The following is a 17194-nucleotide window of genomic DNA, read 5'->3' as shown; positions in this document are numbered from 1 at the left end:
CAAGGATGCAATGTTTGTTTTACCATGAATAAGAAACTCGGGAGTGGGATGGAATCTGGAACTGGGGAAATTTAAATTTAAGGGTTGGGATTCTCCGCCAGCAGGATTCTCCGTTTTGCCGGCATCTCGGGGTTTCTCGGCGGCGTGGGGCTGCCCCACGATGGGAAACCCATTGACCGGCTGGCGTAATGGAGAATCCCGCAGGCGGGTCGAGGATGAAAAGTGGCAGTGCGGGGCGGACAATCCAGCCCAAGATCCCAACAGGATCCAAACATAAACCTCAATGGTTGAAGGGGATACTTAAAAATAGCCTAAAAATGCAAGTGCTTCAAAAGATGTAAGGAAATAGGAATGGAATGAAATGACACCACAAACACGATTGAAATAAATTGTACAGAAAAGATCATCTAGCATGAAAGACAAAAATAGGATAAACAGAATTGCAAAGAGGCTTTTAAAGGATTTGCTCATAAAACAGATGAGGCCTGTTGAAAGTAACAGGTGCTAGATCTTGGATGAAAATAAAGTGTTGCTGGAGAGCAATGTCTAAATTCATGGAGCAGTATAGATCAGGAAATAAGTGTGTGAAAATACTGGAACAGTATTCTCACAGGGTAATGGAACCAATAATAAGTAGTCTTGTTGCACTAATGAGACAGGGGCAGAATTAGAGAGAAACACGGCTGAATATTTTCATTGTGTAGAACTTTAATGAAACTTAGGAGCTCAAATATGGAATATGTGGGTGGAGCCAGAATATTCTGAATTTTTGCATAGACGGAATGAAAGTGGCTGTGAAGTCGTGCATCCAGAAGTCTCATTCATGGCACTATTTGGAGCAGAGCGTTCCGGGTGCAGATCTGCCTGGAATCTTCCGGAATTCTACCAAACATCTCAGATGGTAGAAAATTGTCATCATTGCCTCAGAGGCTGAACAAGAAGATGACCCTAATAGTGACAGACAACTTAAAAAATAAAATGATCCAATTAAAAAAAAACAAGCTCATGTGCACAATTTAGTCAATTATGGGTTTCTGTCAGCTCGACATCTACAGGCTGTAAAACATTATAATCTGATGTAAAAGAAGCCATTCAAGCACATTCAAGAAGAGTGACAACAAAAATTCTACTACATTGAGTTTCCTTTGTAACATACTGAAATTATTTCAGATGGAAGAGTATTTCATTGTGTAGAACTTTAATGAAACATAGGAGCTCAAATATGGAATATGTGGGTGCAGCCAAACAGAATATTCTGAATTTTTGCATAGACGGAATGAAAGTGGCTGTGAAGTCGCGCATCCAGAAGTCTCATTCATGGCACTATTTGGAGCAGAGCGTTCCGGGTGCAGATCTGCCTGGAATCAACTGCATTAAGGGGGATATTTGATTAATTTACCTTTAGGGTGTATGTGATCAAGGCCACATTGAAAGATTTGTCGTGAAATGAAAGTTCTTGAGATAAACCAACTGACTGACTAAGGTGAGCAAAGATTAGAGATTAGTTCCCTGTTCTTATCAGCAGCAATGACCAGTGGCTTAAACCAAGAGCAACAACTCAGAGCACTGCCATTCACAATCTCTGCTGACAGTTTGGCAGCATATTTATCTCTGAGGAAGAAGGTTGTGGGTACGGGCCCCACGCCTGAATCAAGGCTGACACTCGAGTGCAGTACTGAGAGAGTGCTGCATCGATGCAAGTTGCAGTCTTTTGGCTGGCGTGCTAAAACTGAGGTCTCCTTAATCCTCTCCCTCATTTTGTTTATGTGGCATGTTCCGAACACCAGTAGGAATTGTCATCTCACCCCCTTGGAATATGTGGCATCCATGCCAGAATAGAACACATGCCGGAAGAGCCAATGGCAAACGCACCCCCGCTGACTACAGCAGACCCAGTACCATTGTGGCATTATGATAAATATACAGAACTGTAAGGGTTAATGTTATGTCCTAATCAACCACTTGAGGGATCTAGATGCAGAACTATATAAGGCATCGATGCTAAGCTTTCTGGGCGAGAGGTTGAGGAGAAGGCTAGAAGACAGACTGTAGGAAAGATAGTGTGAGTAAGAGCAGATCATAGCTATTGTTTTAGTGTAGAGATTAGTAGTAGATGAGTGTAGATTCTATATTTATTGTCAACTGTTTATTCTATAGGAGTAAGTGTCAAATCCAATTAAATGATAATGAACGGGCTAATCAGTTTTATTGATGATGGTTAAGCGATAAATAGCTAGGTCACCAGGTCAAAAGCATATATGCAGAGGTATTATGAGGAAAGCTAGGCTAACAGATCTGAGACACACAATGATTAGCAAAAAGCACAGCTAAGTCTTAAGTAACAACCCCCTTGTTTATGTCCTTGGACGAGCTAACCTTAACCTATGAGCACAAGAAATAGTAATTCAGTTGAAGTATTTTGTGGAGAATTGGATCAATACCAGATATATGCAATGAACAGAAAGGAAGATAAAACAAGACATGTAAACTGATTCCTAATCCAAGAACTACTTAATGAACGCGACTGAATGGACTGAGGACCTCTTACTTGCCTAGTTGGAAATTTGAAGACCTGCTACTTTCAAACTGAGTGCATCATGATTATCGAATTCCTGAAAGTCCTCCTTGGCACAATTCTTCATGCGGTCTGTTTGGCTCATTTAGAGCGGTCTTGCTGTTTGAAAAAAACACAATTCTCAATGTCATGAATATGGTGGTAAATTGAAGGATTGCTTCCAGCATCTATAACAGCTCAAGCTGAGGAGGCCAGACTGGACAAGGTTAAAAAAAACAAAAACTACTGGATAAACTCAGCAGGTCTGGCAGCATCTGTGGAGAGAAACAGAGCTAACGTTTTAAGGATCTAAATGACCCTTCTACAGGTTAAGTATGTGCTTGAGGGTACAGCAGCTGGCCTTACATACACTATGCTTTGGATCTGTTGTAAGGGTCCTTCCTGCTTATTCCCTTATTTCCCCTTTGTTTTATTTTGCCGTTATCATTTTTGATCCATGGGTGATTAATGGACATGTATTTTTCAGTCAAGCAGCAGAGAGGAGTGAGGCATTCAGAAGCTACAGGAGAGAACACTCTGCTAGTTTTGAACAGGAGACCTCGGACATTTTGGCACCAGAGAGAGATGGGGTGGGACTTGGTTTGATTGATTGGTGGGTGGCAAATGAATTGGCCAAAAGGCCAGTCCCTGTCTGGTTACAGGTGCTGATTGGATCCTACCTTACTGGGATGATTCACTGAGACCTCGGGGAGCAGTTGAGCCCAAGATACAGAGACAAAGACCTGCTCATTCTGTCTCCTCTGCAGAGAACCTGAATGAATGAATGAATCTACAGGGAAGACCATTACAGGCTGCAAAAAGAGACTTTGACCTGCAAGTTTACTGTGAAGGAAGGTGTACTAGAAACCACCATCTGAAACAAAGGCTCTTATTCCTTTAACTTATTATTTTTACCCCTTTCTATGCCCTCTATGTTTGTTTGTCTTGTGGAGTGCATGCGTAGAGGGTGGGGGAAAGCTAAAGTGGGGGGGAATTGGAAATTGGATGATAGTTAACCAGTTGTATTTGCTGCATATTTCATAATAGCTTTTATAATAAATAAACAGTAATTTTGTTGAAATTTACAAACCTGGTGACTGTAATTATTGGGCAGCCAAGGGCCAAAGACTTTGAGTATTTTTCTCATAGGTACTGGTTAATTCACTTGTATTGCGACTCTGGGTCAAGTGGAGCTGGAATTGATTGCCTCTAGCCCAGGATGTCATAACACTCCTATAAATTCTGAACACGTCTGTACACAAGTGAACTACGCCCACACCTTAAATTTATAACTTTCTCCTTTGACCCTGCATATCAAAATTATTGAGTAAATTATCGGGAGGTGTCGGAGCACCCAATTTCTGTAACTGCTCCCTATTTGCTTGAGGAGCCCAAGGGGGAAGTAGGTACGCTGCCAATTTGTATCATAGTTTGACCTCGGAGAGAGATCCACCATGCCTTTAACGGAATACTTGAGCAAACAAATTAGTGGATGCTTCTGATATCTTTGATGTGGAAAGGAGACACACAGGTTTTCTAAAGTGCAACTGCTGAAATGAGATAAGAAATTACATACTGAAATTCTGACAACACGGAATCTTTTGAAACAAATTACTGCACGGTCAGATTTATGAGGAGGCCAACAATGGAATTCCGAGGCATTAGTCAAAAAGAAGATTAGTGGGGCAGCACGGTAGCATTGTGGATAGCACAGTTGCTTCACAGCTCCAGGGTCCCAGGTTCGATTCCAGCTTGGGTCACTGTCTGGGCGGGGTCTGCACATCCTCCTCGTGTGTGCATGGGTTTCCTCCGGGTGCTCCGGTTTCCTCCCACAGTCCAAAGATGTGCAGGTTAGGTGGATTGGCCATGCTAAATTGCCCTTTGTGTCCAAAAAAGGTTAGGTGAGGGCAGCACGGTAGCATTGTGGATAGCACAATTGCTTCACAGCTCCAGGGTCCCAGGTTCGATTCCGGCTTGGGTCACTGTCTGGGCGGGGTCTGCACATCCTCCCCGTGTGTGCGTGGGTTTCCTCCGGGTGCTCCGGTTTCCTCCCACAGTCCAAAAATGTGCTGGGTAGGTGGATTGGCCATGATAAATTGCCCTTAGTGTCCAAAATTGCCCTTAGTATTGGGTGGGGTTACTGGGTTATGGGGGTAGGATGGAGGTGTTGCCCTTGGGTAGGATGCTCTTTCCAAGAGCCGGTGCAGACTCGATGGGCCGAATGGCCTCCTTCTGCACTGTAAATGCTATGATCTATAAATCAATCAAATGACTTTAGGATCATCATATCAGCCTGAACTACTAGAATAACTTTTCAGTAAGCAGCCCTGTCGTTACATCAGAAATCTAGGGCTAGATTCTGTAGTCCCCCAGGAACATATTTCTCAACGGCGTGTCGTTTGCTGGAGATAGGATTCTCTCTCCCACCTCCCGCTTGTCGATGGGATTCCCCATTCAGACCACCCCACGCCGCTAGAAACCCAAGGGTAGGCATGCACTGCCAGCAGGAACAGAGTGGCCCATCCCATAATGGTTAAGCAAAGCAAAAAAGAACAAACTTTGTGGGGAAATATTGTCAATTCCGTACAGAGTTGGTGTCACTAGAAGTATGTGTAGCTCAGACTATGTGGAGCTGAGATTTGGTTGTACTGCTGTTATGATGCTGTTGTTTTACTGCAAAGGTGAAAGGAGAAAATGAGCATATAAGAACATAAGAACTAGGAGCAGGAGTAGGCCATCTGGCCCTTCGAGCCTGCTCCGCCATTCAATGAGATCCTGGCTGATCTTTTGTGGACTCAGTTCCACTTTCCCACCCGAACACCATAACCCTTTACCTTTATTCAAAAAACTATCTATCTTTATCTTGGAAACATTCAATGAAGGAACCTCACCTGCTTCACTGGGCAGGGAATTCATAGATTCACAACCCTTTGGGTGAAAAAGTTCCTCCTAAGATCTTCCCCTTATTTTGAGGCTATGCCCCCTAGTTTTGCTTTCACTCGCCAATGGAAACAACCTACCCGCATCTATCCTATCTATTTCCTTCATAATTTTATATATTTCTAGAAGATCGCTCCGCATCTTTCTAAATTCCAATGAGTATGTCCCAGTCTACTCAACCTCTCCTCATAATCCAACCCCCTTAACTCTGGGATTAACCTAGTGAATCTCCTCTGCACACCCTCCAGCGCCAGTACATCCTTTCTCAGGTAAGGAGACCAAAACTGAACATAATACTCCAGGTGTGGCCTCACTGACACATTATACAGTTGCAGCACAACCTCCCTAGTCTTATGTCCATCCCTTTAGCAATGAAGGACAAAACTCCATTTGCCTTCTTAATCACCTGTTGCAACTGTCAACCAACTTTTTGTGACTCATGCACTAGCACACCCGGGTCTCTCTGCACAGCAGCATGTTTTAATATTTTATCATTTAGCTAATAATCCCTTTCGTTATTATTCCTACCAAAATTGATAACCTCACATTTGGCAACATTGTACTCCATCTGCCAGTCCCTAGCCCATTCACTTAAACTAGCCAAATCCCTCTGCAGACTTCCAATATCCTCTGCACTTTTCGCTTTACCACTCATCGTCTGCAAACTTGGACACATTGTACTTGGTCTCCAACTCCAAATGATCTGTATAAATTGTGGACAATTGTGGGCCCAACACTGATCCCTGAGGGACACCACTAGCTACTGATTCCAAACCAGAGAAACACTCTTTGCTTTCTATTAATTAACCAATCCTCTATCCATGCTGCTACTTTACCCTTAATGCCATGCATCATTATCTTACGTAGCAACCTTTTGTGTGGCACCTTGTCAAAAGCTTTCTGGTAATCCAGATATACCACATCCATTGGCTCCCTGTTATCTACCGCACTGGTAATGTCCTCAAAAAATTCCACTAAATTTGTTAGGCTCGACCTGCCCTTAATGAACCCATGCTGCGTATGTCCAATGGGACAATATCAATCCAGATGCCTCGTTATTTCTTCCTTGATGATAGATTCCAGCATCTTCCCTACTACCATCACAGCATCATTGTGTTAGCGGTACCATTGTTTAAGGGAGACTGAAAGGCTGTTGCCATGTTGTTATGCTTACATGTGCTACTAACTGATATGCCATGAAATTTTGTCCATGGTTTAAAAACCATTAGTTTAAATCCCATGGTCCAGATTTGCTGATTGGAATGTTATAAAAGTGAAGGAGTACAACCAAATCCTCATATGTGTGGTATACGAAGATGCATTTATGTTACAGCAGCACACAGAAAATTGGAATGACGTTTCTGCTTCTTTTGGTGGACAAAGTGCATTTGACACATTATGATGCAATGACGGTTCTTTTGTTTGTTTTGGATTAAGGAGTATTTTCTTGTCACATTCAAAAGGCAGCAGTCTATGTCAAAGAGAGCAATGGGGCTGGATCTTCCACTCTGCATTGGGAAACGCGAGTCAGGCCATTTCCTGACTTTCCAATCCTCCGCCTATTCCCAGTGTTTTCATCTCTGTGAGATGTGGGTAGCCAGGGGTTTGGGTCTGCCACCTCCCTAAGCAGGCCCGAGACAGCGACAGATAGTGCCAAGATGGCTGGTTAGATGTCCATCTCAAAGTCTCATGGACATAAGACCTGCCCTCTCCGTGGCTGTTCGGCTCCCAGCCCTCACCACCTCAGCCCCTTCATTCCCCCTCATACATCCATGTCCCTTCCATGCCCCATTGAACGCCCATCCCCATCTCAAATCCCCCATGTCCATTGCACACTCCTTCCATATTTCCTCTTTGCCCCTATTCACTGTCTCACCCCCCACTCTCCCATGCATCCTCCACACCCACGCATCCATTATCCGCTGTAGAGAAGACTAATGAGCCATTGCAAGTCTTGTAGGTTTTTGAAATACTTCTGAAACTGGCAAAGTAAGCAAACATGCTTTGAAACTCCCCTTTGAAAAGAAAATTGTTGCTACAATCTCATAAAAGTGTTATTGAAACATACACAGTCATGGTAGCAATGACAAAACTTTTAATTTTCTTACCATCTATTAATCCTGTACAAATGGGAACACAAGTATTGAAAAACACGTCAAAGCAAGAAAAAATAATACAACCTCATAAAACTGTCAATAAAACAAGGCTAGCACTCCCCTTTAAGTTGTGTTAACATTGCCTAATAAGCTACCATTAGCTATTCTTCGAGTTCAGCCAAGCATTCTTACGAAGGCAATCTGGAAACTGTATCAACAGAAGTTTGAACAGTTGGACAGGCATCTGTTTTTCAGGTTTAATTTCAGGTTTTTATCAGTTCTTTATTTTTCAATAAAGCTGACTGATACTGACGTAGACATGGAAATAAGGCGCAAGTTACATGCGCGATCAAATTGTACGATCAAAATTCACCTCAGAATTTTAACCATGAGCAAAAGTACCTTGTCAAAGTCTAACCCTTGGAAGAAGTGGAAGTCTTCCAGAACTTTAATGAAGATGTGAAAAGACACTGATGTATTTCTGGTTCCTTTTCACACAAGACTAGTAAACTATAAGTAGGCTTATTATGACACCCTGGATCAGTGCACAGTCAATTCCAGCCCCACTTGACTGGGAATTGCAATACGGTTGATGTTAGCTTTTATTTAAAAAGTTCCAAGTCCTTCAGCTGCCCAATATTTGCAGTCACCAGGTTTGTAAATTTAAACACAATTGATTTTATATTATTAACAGTAACTCAAATTCAATAGGCAACAATTACAATGGTTAACTACTATCTAATCTCTAACCCTTCACCTTTTAACTCGCCCCTCCACACACAGACAAACAAACACAGAGGGGAAAGAGGGGTGTAAAATAATGATGAAAGTAAAAAGATAAGACTCTGTTTCAGATGGACATTAGTTTCTTCTTCAGTCCAGGCTTTCATAGAATTTACAAAGAATTTACAGTGCACAAGGAGGCCATTTGGCCCATCGAGTCTGCACCAGTCCCTGGAAAGAGCACCCTACCCAAGCCCATACTTCCACACTATCCCCGTAACCCAGTAACCCCACCCAACCTTTTTTGGACACTCAGGGCAATTTATCATAGCCAATCCACCTAATCTGCACATCTTTGGACTGTGGGAGGAAACCAAAGCACCCGGAGGAAACCCACGCAGAGACGGGAAGAACGTGCAGACTCCACACAGACAGTGACCCAAGCCGGGAATCGAACCTGAAACCCTGGAGCTGTGAAGCAACTATGCTAACCACTGTGCTACTGTGCTGCCCTTTTGGATGGATGTTTCAGCTTGTAATGGTTTTCACAGTAGTCTCGTGGAAATAGCAGGCAGCTAATCATCGGGAGAGAGAGAGAGACAGCTTATTTTTGCAGGGTCTAGAAGCTTCTGCATTCAGAGAGTAAAAGTAGAGCATAGAATGAGCTGCATCCACCTGAGGGTCCAGTGGCTTGCCCTGGGGTCTCTCCAAAAAAACCCCATCTGATAGCAACCAATTGCTGTAATTTTCTGGGCAGAATAATGTCCCTGGCATATCCATTGGTTACCAAGCAACCAATCAAAACAAATCCCTCCAATCTCTTGGGTACCATAAAGGTTTTCTGCCCAAAATACAAAACTTTACAACACAGTGTACTATTTTAACACTTTGAGTTACTTACTTCCTCTGCGTGACTTGTCTCCGTTAACAATCCATGGACCAAATACGATGGAGACAAAATTATAGGAACTAAGGGCCCTTACAGGTTCAATTCATTTGAAGGCACCAATTGATATGGATACATATATTATAGGATGGCTCAGCAGACATATCTACTCCCGGATTTCAACAACCATTAATCACAGCTGCATCAACAGCTGTAACTCCTGCACTACTATCTGTCAGCTGACCACATGCTGCTTCACATGCTGGTTCCTTGATCACTTGCCTATTCTCTCAAAGCGGCAGTCACAAGACAATTCAATGGAAAATATTTGATAATGTTAATATAAATGATGCATTTTTTGAGGTTTTTTGTTTTGGCCCTATTTTGTACATTAGAAATTTCAGTTACTGACAAACAATGCAGAATGAATGGACAAATCATAAAGCATTTCAACTGGCTTCTTTGTACCCAGGGACTATATTGTTTGATATAATTTAATTATAAGATGGAAACTGTTGCATTGCTCATGGAGTGGCAGCTTTAACATTGATAAAGATGACCATAACACCCCTATCAAGAGTAACAGGTACTACATGCATTTATGACAACCCATATAACAAATTTAATATACACATTTTATTCACTTGAAGATAAACGGTACATTTAATGTCTTGGCTTGAAAACACAGCAGAATTCGAAAGACAAATTCTGGCTGTCAAAAAGATTTCTTTGTTTAGGGGAAGATGCCACCCAGGGCATATTAATGTCAGCTACAAAACTGAATGAACGTCTAGGGTTGTTTTAGAATTGAAGTAACAGGGGTTTGCAATGAATTCAACATTTTTGTCCTTTGGAATGTCACTCAACATAAATCAAAACTAGTAATGGAGTGTTGATGGAATGTAAAATGGTGTATCTCAGTGAAGTGCTGATGGTTTTTAACATCGCTTGCAGTTCTGTCTCCATTTTCTCCCATATAGCAAATATTCAAGGTTTGAATTAGATGTAGGCGCCTACCTTTAGTTTACAACAAGCGGTGTTATATTTTATGGGTACTTTGTGCTGTTATGAGTAAAGAAAGTAAGTCATGGTCTGTATTTATTTGTTCATTTAGCTTTATTGCCAAACACCGTGAAGCACGTGGGCACAATATTAAAAACAAGAACATCAGCAACAACATAAGACAATACATATAAAGAAATCACACTAGTGGGTGGGATTCTCCGTCTGTTCATGGCAGCGGGATTCTCCTGTCTCGCCACAGTGAATGGAGCTTTGGCCGAGAGTCACATTTTCCGTTCCCGCTAGCAGCGGTTGAGGGTTGAACTCGGAACAGAGAATCCCGGCCTATGTTTCGAACAAGCCTGCTAAAAGTCACTACATTTCCAGCATTCACAACAAGATCAGGCAAAGCATTCCAAGTATCAACACTGCCAAGGGAATTTTTTTTTAACAAATATCAAGGCATGAACCAACTTTCTGTAGTTTATACTGATTATCAAGCAGAATACAACAATTGAGAGTAAAGAGCTTTTCAGGCTAAGAGGTAGTAAGGCCGTGTTTCAATTTATAAACTTCAACTAAATCAAAAAATAGGCTTCCCTTCTCTAAAGATTGTAATCCAGGAATTCTTAGATGCTCCTCATAAGGTATTCCCTCGTGCCTTTCATTTTCCTGGTAACATGTCTTTGCGCTCTCTCTATAATCTGTATGTCCCTCTGAAAGTGTGGATTCCAAACTGTCTTCTAAGCAATAAGTCATAACTGATAAGGTAAAAGTGTCGGTGGATAAGCAGTTAGCACATCTGCAATCAGCACACCTGGCAACATCATCAAAAGATGTATTAGCTCCAGTTATGGAGCTAGAATAGGCACAGACATGATGAGCTGAACATCCTTTTTATGGAAGAATATTTTTACGATTTCTAGCAGAAGCACATGGTGGCTTTCCGAGAATTTGAGAAGGATATATCATGGAATGTGCACTATAATTAATTATTTTGGCCAGGTTACAATGCTGCCATATACATACATAGATACATAGAAAATAGAAGCAGGAGGAGGCCATTCAGCCCTTCGAGCCTGCACCGCCACTCATTATGACCATGACTGATCATCAAGGACAATACCCTGATCCCGCCTTCCCCCCATATCCCTTGATCCCGTTAGCCCCAAGAGCTATATGTAATATACACACATAGAAAATAGACAAGTTGGAACTTTAATGTCACTTTAAAAAAGTCTAATTTATTATGAATGCACCAAATAGTTCCTGTTAACTTGTTTGGCCTGTAAGAGAATATGTGTTGACATCGATATAGAAATACAATTATCTCCATTGGTTAATTCATTTCTGGTATAGATACCGACTAATTGATCCAAAATACATGCGCCTCCAAAGTCTTGACCTCAACCTTCTCGACAATGTATTTGGCAAAATGACTCTTGTTTGGAATCTAAAAAATTGTTTTCCTTCGTCTCTTGTCCCAAATTTTGACTGTCACCATAGTATAAAGAGAAACAAAACCTGCTTATTTTCCCTTCCCTGATTTCATTGGTGTTGCACCAGAGAGGGAAACAGTTTTTAGAACCAATTGATTCCTAATTTTGCAACATATTGGCTTTGCGTTGTGCTTGCAACTTCTGAATGAACCACATAAAGCGACATTTTGCTTCCACTCTTTGGACCTGAGCATCACTCGCAAGGCCAGTATTTATTGCTCATCGTGAGTTGCCCTTGAAAAGCTAGTGCTGAGCGGCACTTCTTGATCCACTTGATGTATTAGGTATGGCATTCCAGGGTATTAACTTTGAGGTGATGAATGAAAGGTGAAATACAGCTCAGTATGGTGTGTGATTTGGAGAGGAACTGGAGGTTCTCTTCCTGTGGATATTGAAACAATCCTCAGAAACTAAAAGCACAACAATATTTAATATTTGAAAAACCCTGGTGGCATAACTTTCAAGCGGTTATTGGATAGGCACATGGAGCACACCAGAATGACAGGGAGTGGGATAGCTTGATCTTGGTTTCGGACGATACTCGGCACAACATCGAGGGTCAAAGGGCCTGTTCTGTGCTGTATTGTTCTATGTTCTATGTTCTTTGTTCTATTTCAACTTGTTTCTCCTGATCTCTTCACAGGAAATACAGGTCTGTGGTTTTATGTTTCCATGCAGAAATGGACCAAAAGTGATCCCCCACAATAGTAAAGCTCACAGGTTTCTAAGCAATGGAAATGGAACTTGGTTCAAGCCAATGTCAAAAAAATCAGTGGTCTCAATAATTGGAAACTCTGTAATGTGAATCGTAGTCCGGTGCTTTACCACGTCTGCTGATTATTGGCAAGGACTTCAGCAGCTATTAAACTCTTCAAAAATGCAGAACCACCATTTTCAGCCTCCAAATCTTTACATACCATTTATTAGTTGTGAATGGAGGCTGAACTTACATCACTGATCCTGGCATTTTACAAAAGTATTTGGGGGAACAGCATTGAACAGAAATTCTGAAACTGTTTTACAGCATTTGTTGTCATTTTCAGAGTGCCTCGCATTAAGTACTGATGATGCGTGCAGACGTTTTGCCCTGCTTATCTTTGCGCCTCAGTCCCAAGCTGATGTGAAGTCTCAGCAGTATATTATGCCTACCTTTTGAGATAAGTTAAGATGTCTGATGGAGAGCGTGTAAGATTTCTTGTCGGTGATGGTGAATGTGTGGGCGCACTCTCTTCATTTTCATTAGATAACCCGCATCACAGTGGAATTAGTAACATTTGACAAACCAGCTAATGTCACGTGTTGCCGTTCCTTATTCGCAGTTTCATTAAGGCACATCTGAAAACTGTTTAACGTGACAAAACTGACCCGTGAACATTTTTGACATGCGACATCAAAACTGGTGTGTTTATGCAGTGATATATTGCCACATTTCAATTCTATTGCACCAGTCGTTAAAAGTAATAATTTCTCATTATTGCACGTGGAAGCATAGTGCAGCTACAGCTGAACTCTATCCCATTTAAGCAGCAACTTGAGATACCAGTGCCTGAGGCATTGAGGATCTTGCTGCTCTTTGGATTAGATATGATAAAAGACACAAATAGAGAGTGAGTAGCATCTGTTCTGGGGTAAGGTGAAGGAAAATGATCAGTGATGTGTTGAGACTAGGCAGCAATGGAGAGAAGGTGTTTAAAGAGAAACACCAGACACTGAAGTTGAATTATTGAACACCATAAGCATTCTTACACAATTTGGGCTCTGAGGAAGCATATTAAAAAAAACCTCATGAATGTTGAACTTCATCTTTTTTAGGGTTGGAAAGAATTGGAAGGGATTCATCATATGAGCAGGAAGGAAAAGTGCAGTTTGTCATCGACGCTGTGTACTCAATGGCACATGCATTGCACAATATGCACAAGGAACTGTGCCCTGGTTATGTTGGTCTGTGCCCCACAATGAGCTCTGTGGATGGCAAGGAACTTCTGCGGTTTGTTCGAGCTGTAAACTTCAGTGGTAAGTAGTTTTATTTTTTGCTCTATCCAGGCATAGTTTTTTCCCGCCTCTGCTCTCTTTTAAAAACATATTTTTATTGGTGTTAGCCAGTCGGTGAAGGGAGAAATAGAGCCAATCTTTATTTGGAATAGCTTTATTCACAGAGTGCAAAATTACAGCTATACATCTCCAGACCAGACTCAATTCCTGTGTCAGTAAGTGTCTCTTTATATGTGCTCGAGTAACCATCCAATTAATGCCCTCCACCTGTATGTATTCAAAGCTTACTACTCTAAAGGTCATGGTTTCCCCAGAGCAACAGGTGAGTTTAGATCTACATTCTACCGGAGGTAATTATGAGCTTTCAATCTTTATTTGAAATTGAGATATAAAGTTTCTTCATGCTTACCATGCTGCCAAACTTACGGGTTTTCCTCAGGTCACTAAAGGTCACTTAATGGTTCTGCACTGCTAATGATATCGGTAATATTCTAATATGACTCTCTCATTGAATATACATACAGAGCTTTCCCTAATTTGATTCAACCTTTTGTTTTCTCTTGAGAGTTAACATTGTTGAAAATCATCTTGTTGAAGCAAACTATGGAAAAGGTCCTTAATTTAGGGACCACTGTTAACTTGTTTCTGTTGTCAACAATTTAACTCCTGTGATGAATAACTCTCATATGTTGTTCAGCGGTTATGAAATAGCATTAAGACTGAAACAGCTTTCAGCCCTCCCTAAAGCTTTTGACTGTTGTACAGTATACCTTCCAACTAAGAACTGGGAGCAGGACTAGAACATGTGGCCCATTAAGCCTGCTTTGGAATTCACACTATCATGGCTGATCTTCAGCATCAACTCCTGCTCTGAAATATCTCTTGACATTACAGAATCACATGTTACGGTGCAGAAAGAGGCCACTAGACCGATTGTGTCTGCACCGGCTCTTCACGCGAGCATCATGATTTAGTGCCATTCCCCTGCCTTTACCCTGAACCACTGCAACATTGTTTTTATTCAAGTAATCATCTCATGCCCGCCTTCAGCTTTTTATATGTTCAAAAATGGAACGTCGACAACCCTTGGGAAAGAGAATTCCGAAGATTCATAACTTTCAGTGAAAAACCGTCTCCTCTTTTCAACCCTAAATAATCGGCCCCACATCCTGAGACCGCGCTCCTGTGATTCAGATTTCCCAGCCAAAAAAAAAGCAATCTCTCAGAGTCTACCCTGTCAAGGTGCTTCAGAATCTTCTACTTTTCAATGAGATAACCTCTCATGCTTCTAAACTCTTGGGAATATAGATGCAGTTTTCTCAGCTTCTCATTTTGGGCCGAATCGAGTGAAACCTCAATGTGCCATCTCCAATGGAAGTATATCCTTCCTCCAGTATGGATATCAAATCTGTGAACAGGATTTCATGTGTTCTCTCACCAAAACAGTGTACAATTGCAATAAGATTATTATTATACTCCATTAGACTCCTGTATTATACTCCATCTGCCACCTTCTTGCCTACTCATTTAACCTATCATGTAAAGTCATGTTAACTATGATCATTCCATGATTTTTTAAAAAGTGTTTTGTTCAAACATCCTTAATAATAGATTCCAGCACTTTCCTAATGACTGGCCTGAAGTCATTTAATCACAGACTCCTGAAGTACAGAAGGAGTCCATTCGGTCCATTGAGTCTGCACTGACCCACCCCCACTCCATCCCCACAGCCTCACATACGCATCCTTGAACACTAAGGGCAATTGATCATTGCCAATCCACGTAACCTGCACATCTTTGGACTGTGGGAGGAAACCGGAGCACCCGGAGGAAATCCACGCAGACACAGGGAGAACGTGCAGACTCTGCACAGACAGTCACCTAAGGTCGGAACTGAACCTGGGTACTTAGTGATGTGAGGCAGCAGTGCTAACCACTGGACCAAATTCCTTGTTTTCTTTCTCCCTCCTGTCTTGACAGTGGGAATTGAATTTCACACTAATCCATACTGCTGTGATATCATTTTGTCCCCATTTTCATCTCCTATATTCTGCCCTGACTGAAACACATTTATCCATGAAACCTTAAAACACAGATATTGGGCGGGATTCTCCGACCCCCCGCCTGGTCGGGGGCCGGCGTGAATCCCGCCCCCGCCGTCTCCCGAAGTCTCCGGCACCAAAGATTCGGCGGGGAGGGAATCGCGCCACGCCTGTCGCCCCCCCCCCCCCCCCCCCCCGGCGATTCTCCGGCCTGCGATGGGCCGAAGTCCCGCCGCTGTCATGCCGGTCCCGCCGGAGTGAATTAAACCATCTACCTTACCGGCGGGACCAGGCGGCGTGGGCGGTCTCCGGAGCCCTGGGGGAGGGGGGGGGGCGATCTGGCCCCGGGGGGTGCCCCCACGGTGGCCTGGCCCGCGATCGGGGCCCACTGATTGGCGGGTGGGCCTGTGCCATGGGGGGCCTGTGCCATAGTCTTCACGATGGCGGACGCAGAATAGACCCCCTCCCCTGCGCCTGCGCGGGGATGACGTCAGCAGCCACTGACGCTCCGGCGCATGTACGGACTTCCGCCAGCCGGCGAAGAACCTTCGGCCCCGGCTGGCGTGGCGCCAAAGGCCATTCCCGCTGGCCGGCGGGGCGCCAACCACTCCGGCACGGGCCTAGCCCCTCAAGGTTAGGGCTTGGCCCCTAAAGGTATGGAGACTTCCGCACCTTTGGGGCGGCCCAACGCCGGAGTGGTTCACGCCACTCCATTACGCCGGGACCACCCACCCCACCGGGTAGGGGAGAATCTCACCCGTGATCTTTAATCACTGATAGCAGCTGAACGAGTCATCCATTTTCAATCATTAAAATGTGATCGATCGTTCAGCAGAATCTCTTTAAATTTATAAAGGGTGATTTTATGACTCAGCACCTGTTTGGAGTTCACTTCGGATGTGCAGTCCATGATTACCCGATGTGAACTCGCCCTGAGTGCTGCTTGCTGATGGGAATGCTGGATTACAGAATTACACATTCAAAGCGTACCCTGGCCATTTTTACACCACCGCCGATAGCCATTGTGAAACCGCTTTTCCGAGAAGATGCCTTTCCTGAAAGGAAGCGCATCGTCCCATGTGACATGGAGCAGCAAAATCTGGTAAAACGGGGACGTTATACCCTGAAACTCACATGGCACACACGGGTGTCCTTATACTTTTTTGGTGAAAGTGGATCCTTTTGGCATGATACGGACTGGCGACTGAAAAACTTACACCCGGGGTTGTCCATGTCCACATGCAAGTGGTACATGATATTTTTGCAATGCCGGTATTTGGAATGAGCATAACATAACCGTATTGAAAATTAATAAGTATATTTCTATTGGGTTTACTGAAACCTTGATGCCTCAAACATTCCTGATAACATTAGAGCAGGTTGAAACAACGGTCTTTTCTCTTGAAAGCATGTCAGATTTGGATGCTAGTTTGTTAAGAGGCCAGAATAAATAGCCCTGT

At 42.9% G+C, this 17194-nt stretch overlaps 1 protein-coding gene across 2 annotated transcripts in view; it reads left to right on the top strand.

Moving 5' to 3' along the window:
- Nucleotides 1-17194, top strand: part of LOC119954973 (metabotropic glutamate receptor 8) — a 533585-nt gene that overhangs the window by 392975 nt on the left and 123416 nt on the right. For both annotated transcript variants that reach the window (XM_038780737.1, XM_038780738.1), the window contains exon 7: nucleotides 13513-13713. In XM_038780737.1, the coding sequence (XP_038636665.1) occupies nucleotides 13513-13713 (201 nt within the window). The remainder of the gene's footprint in view (nucleotides 1-13512; nucleotides 13714-17194) is intronic.

This window comes from Scyliorhinus canicula, chromosome 20 (assembly GCF_902713615.1).
Source record: "Scyliorhinus canicula chromosome 20, sScyCan1.1, whole genome shotgun sequence".
Classification (NCBI taxonomy): Eukaryota; Metazoa; Chordata; class Chondrichthyes; order Carcharhiniformes; family Scyliorhinidae; genus Scyliorhinus; species Scyliorhinus canicula.
This window is presented reverse-complemented; position numbering and strand designations above follow the sequence as displayed.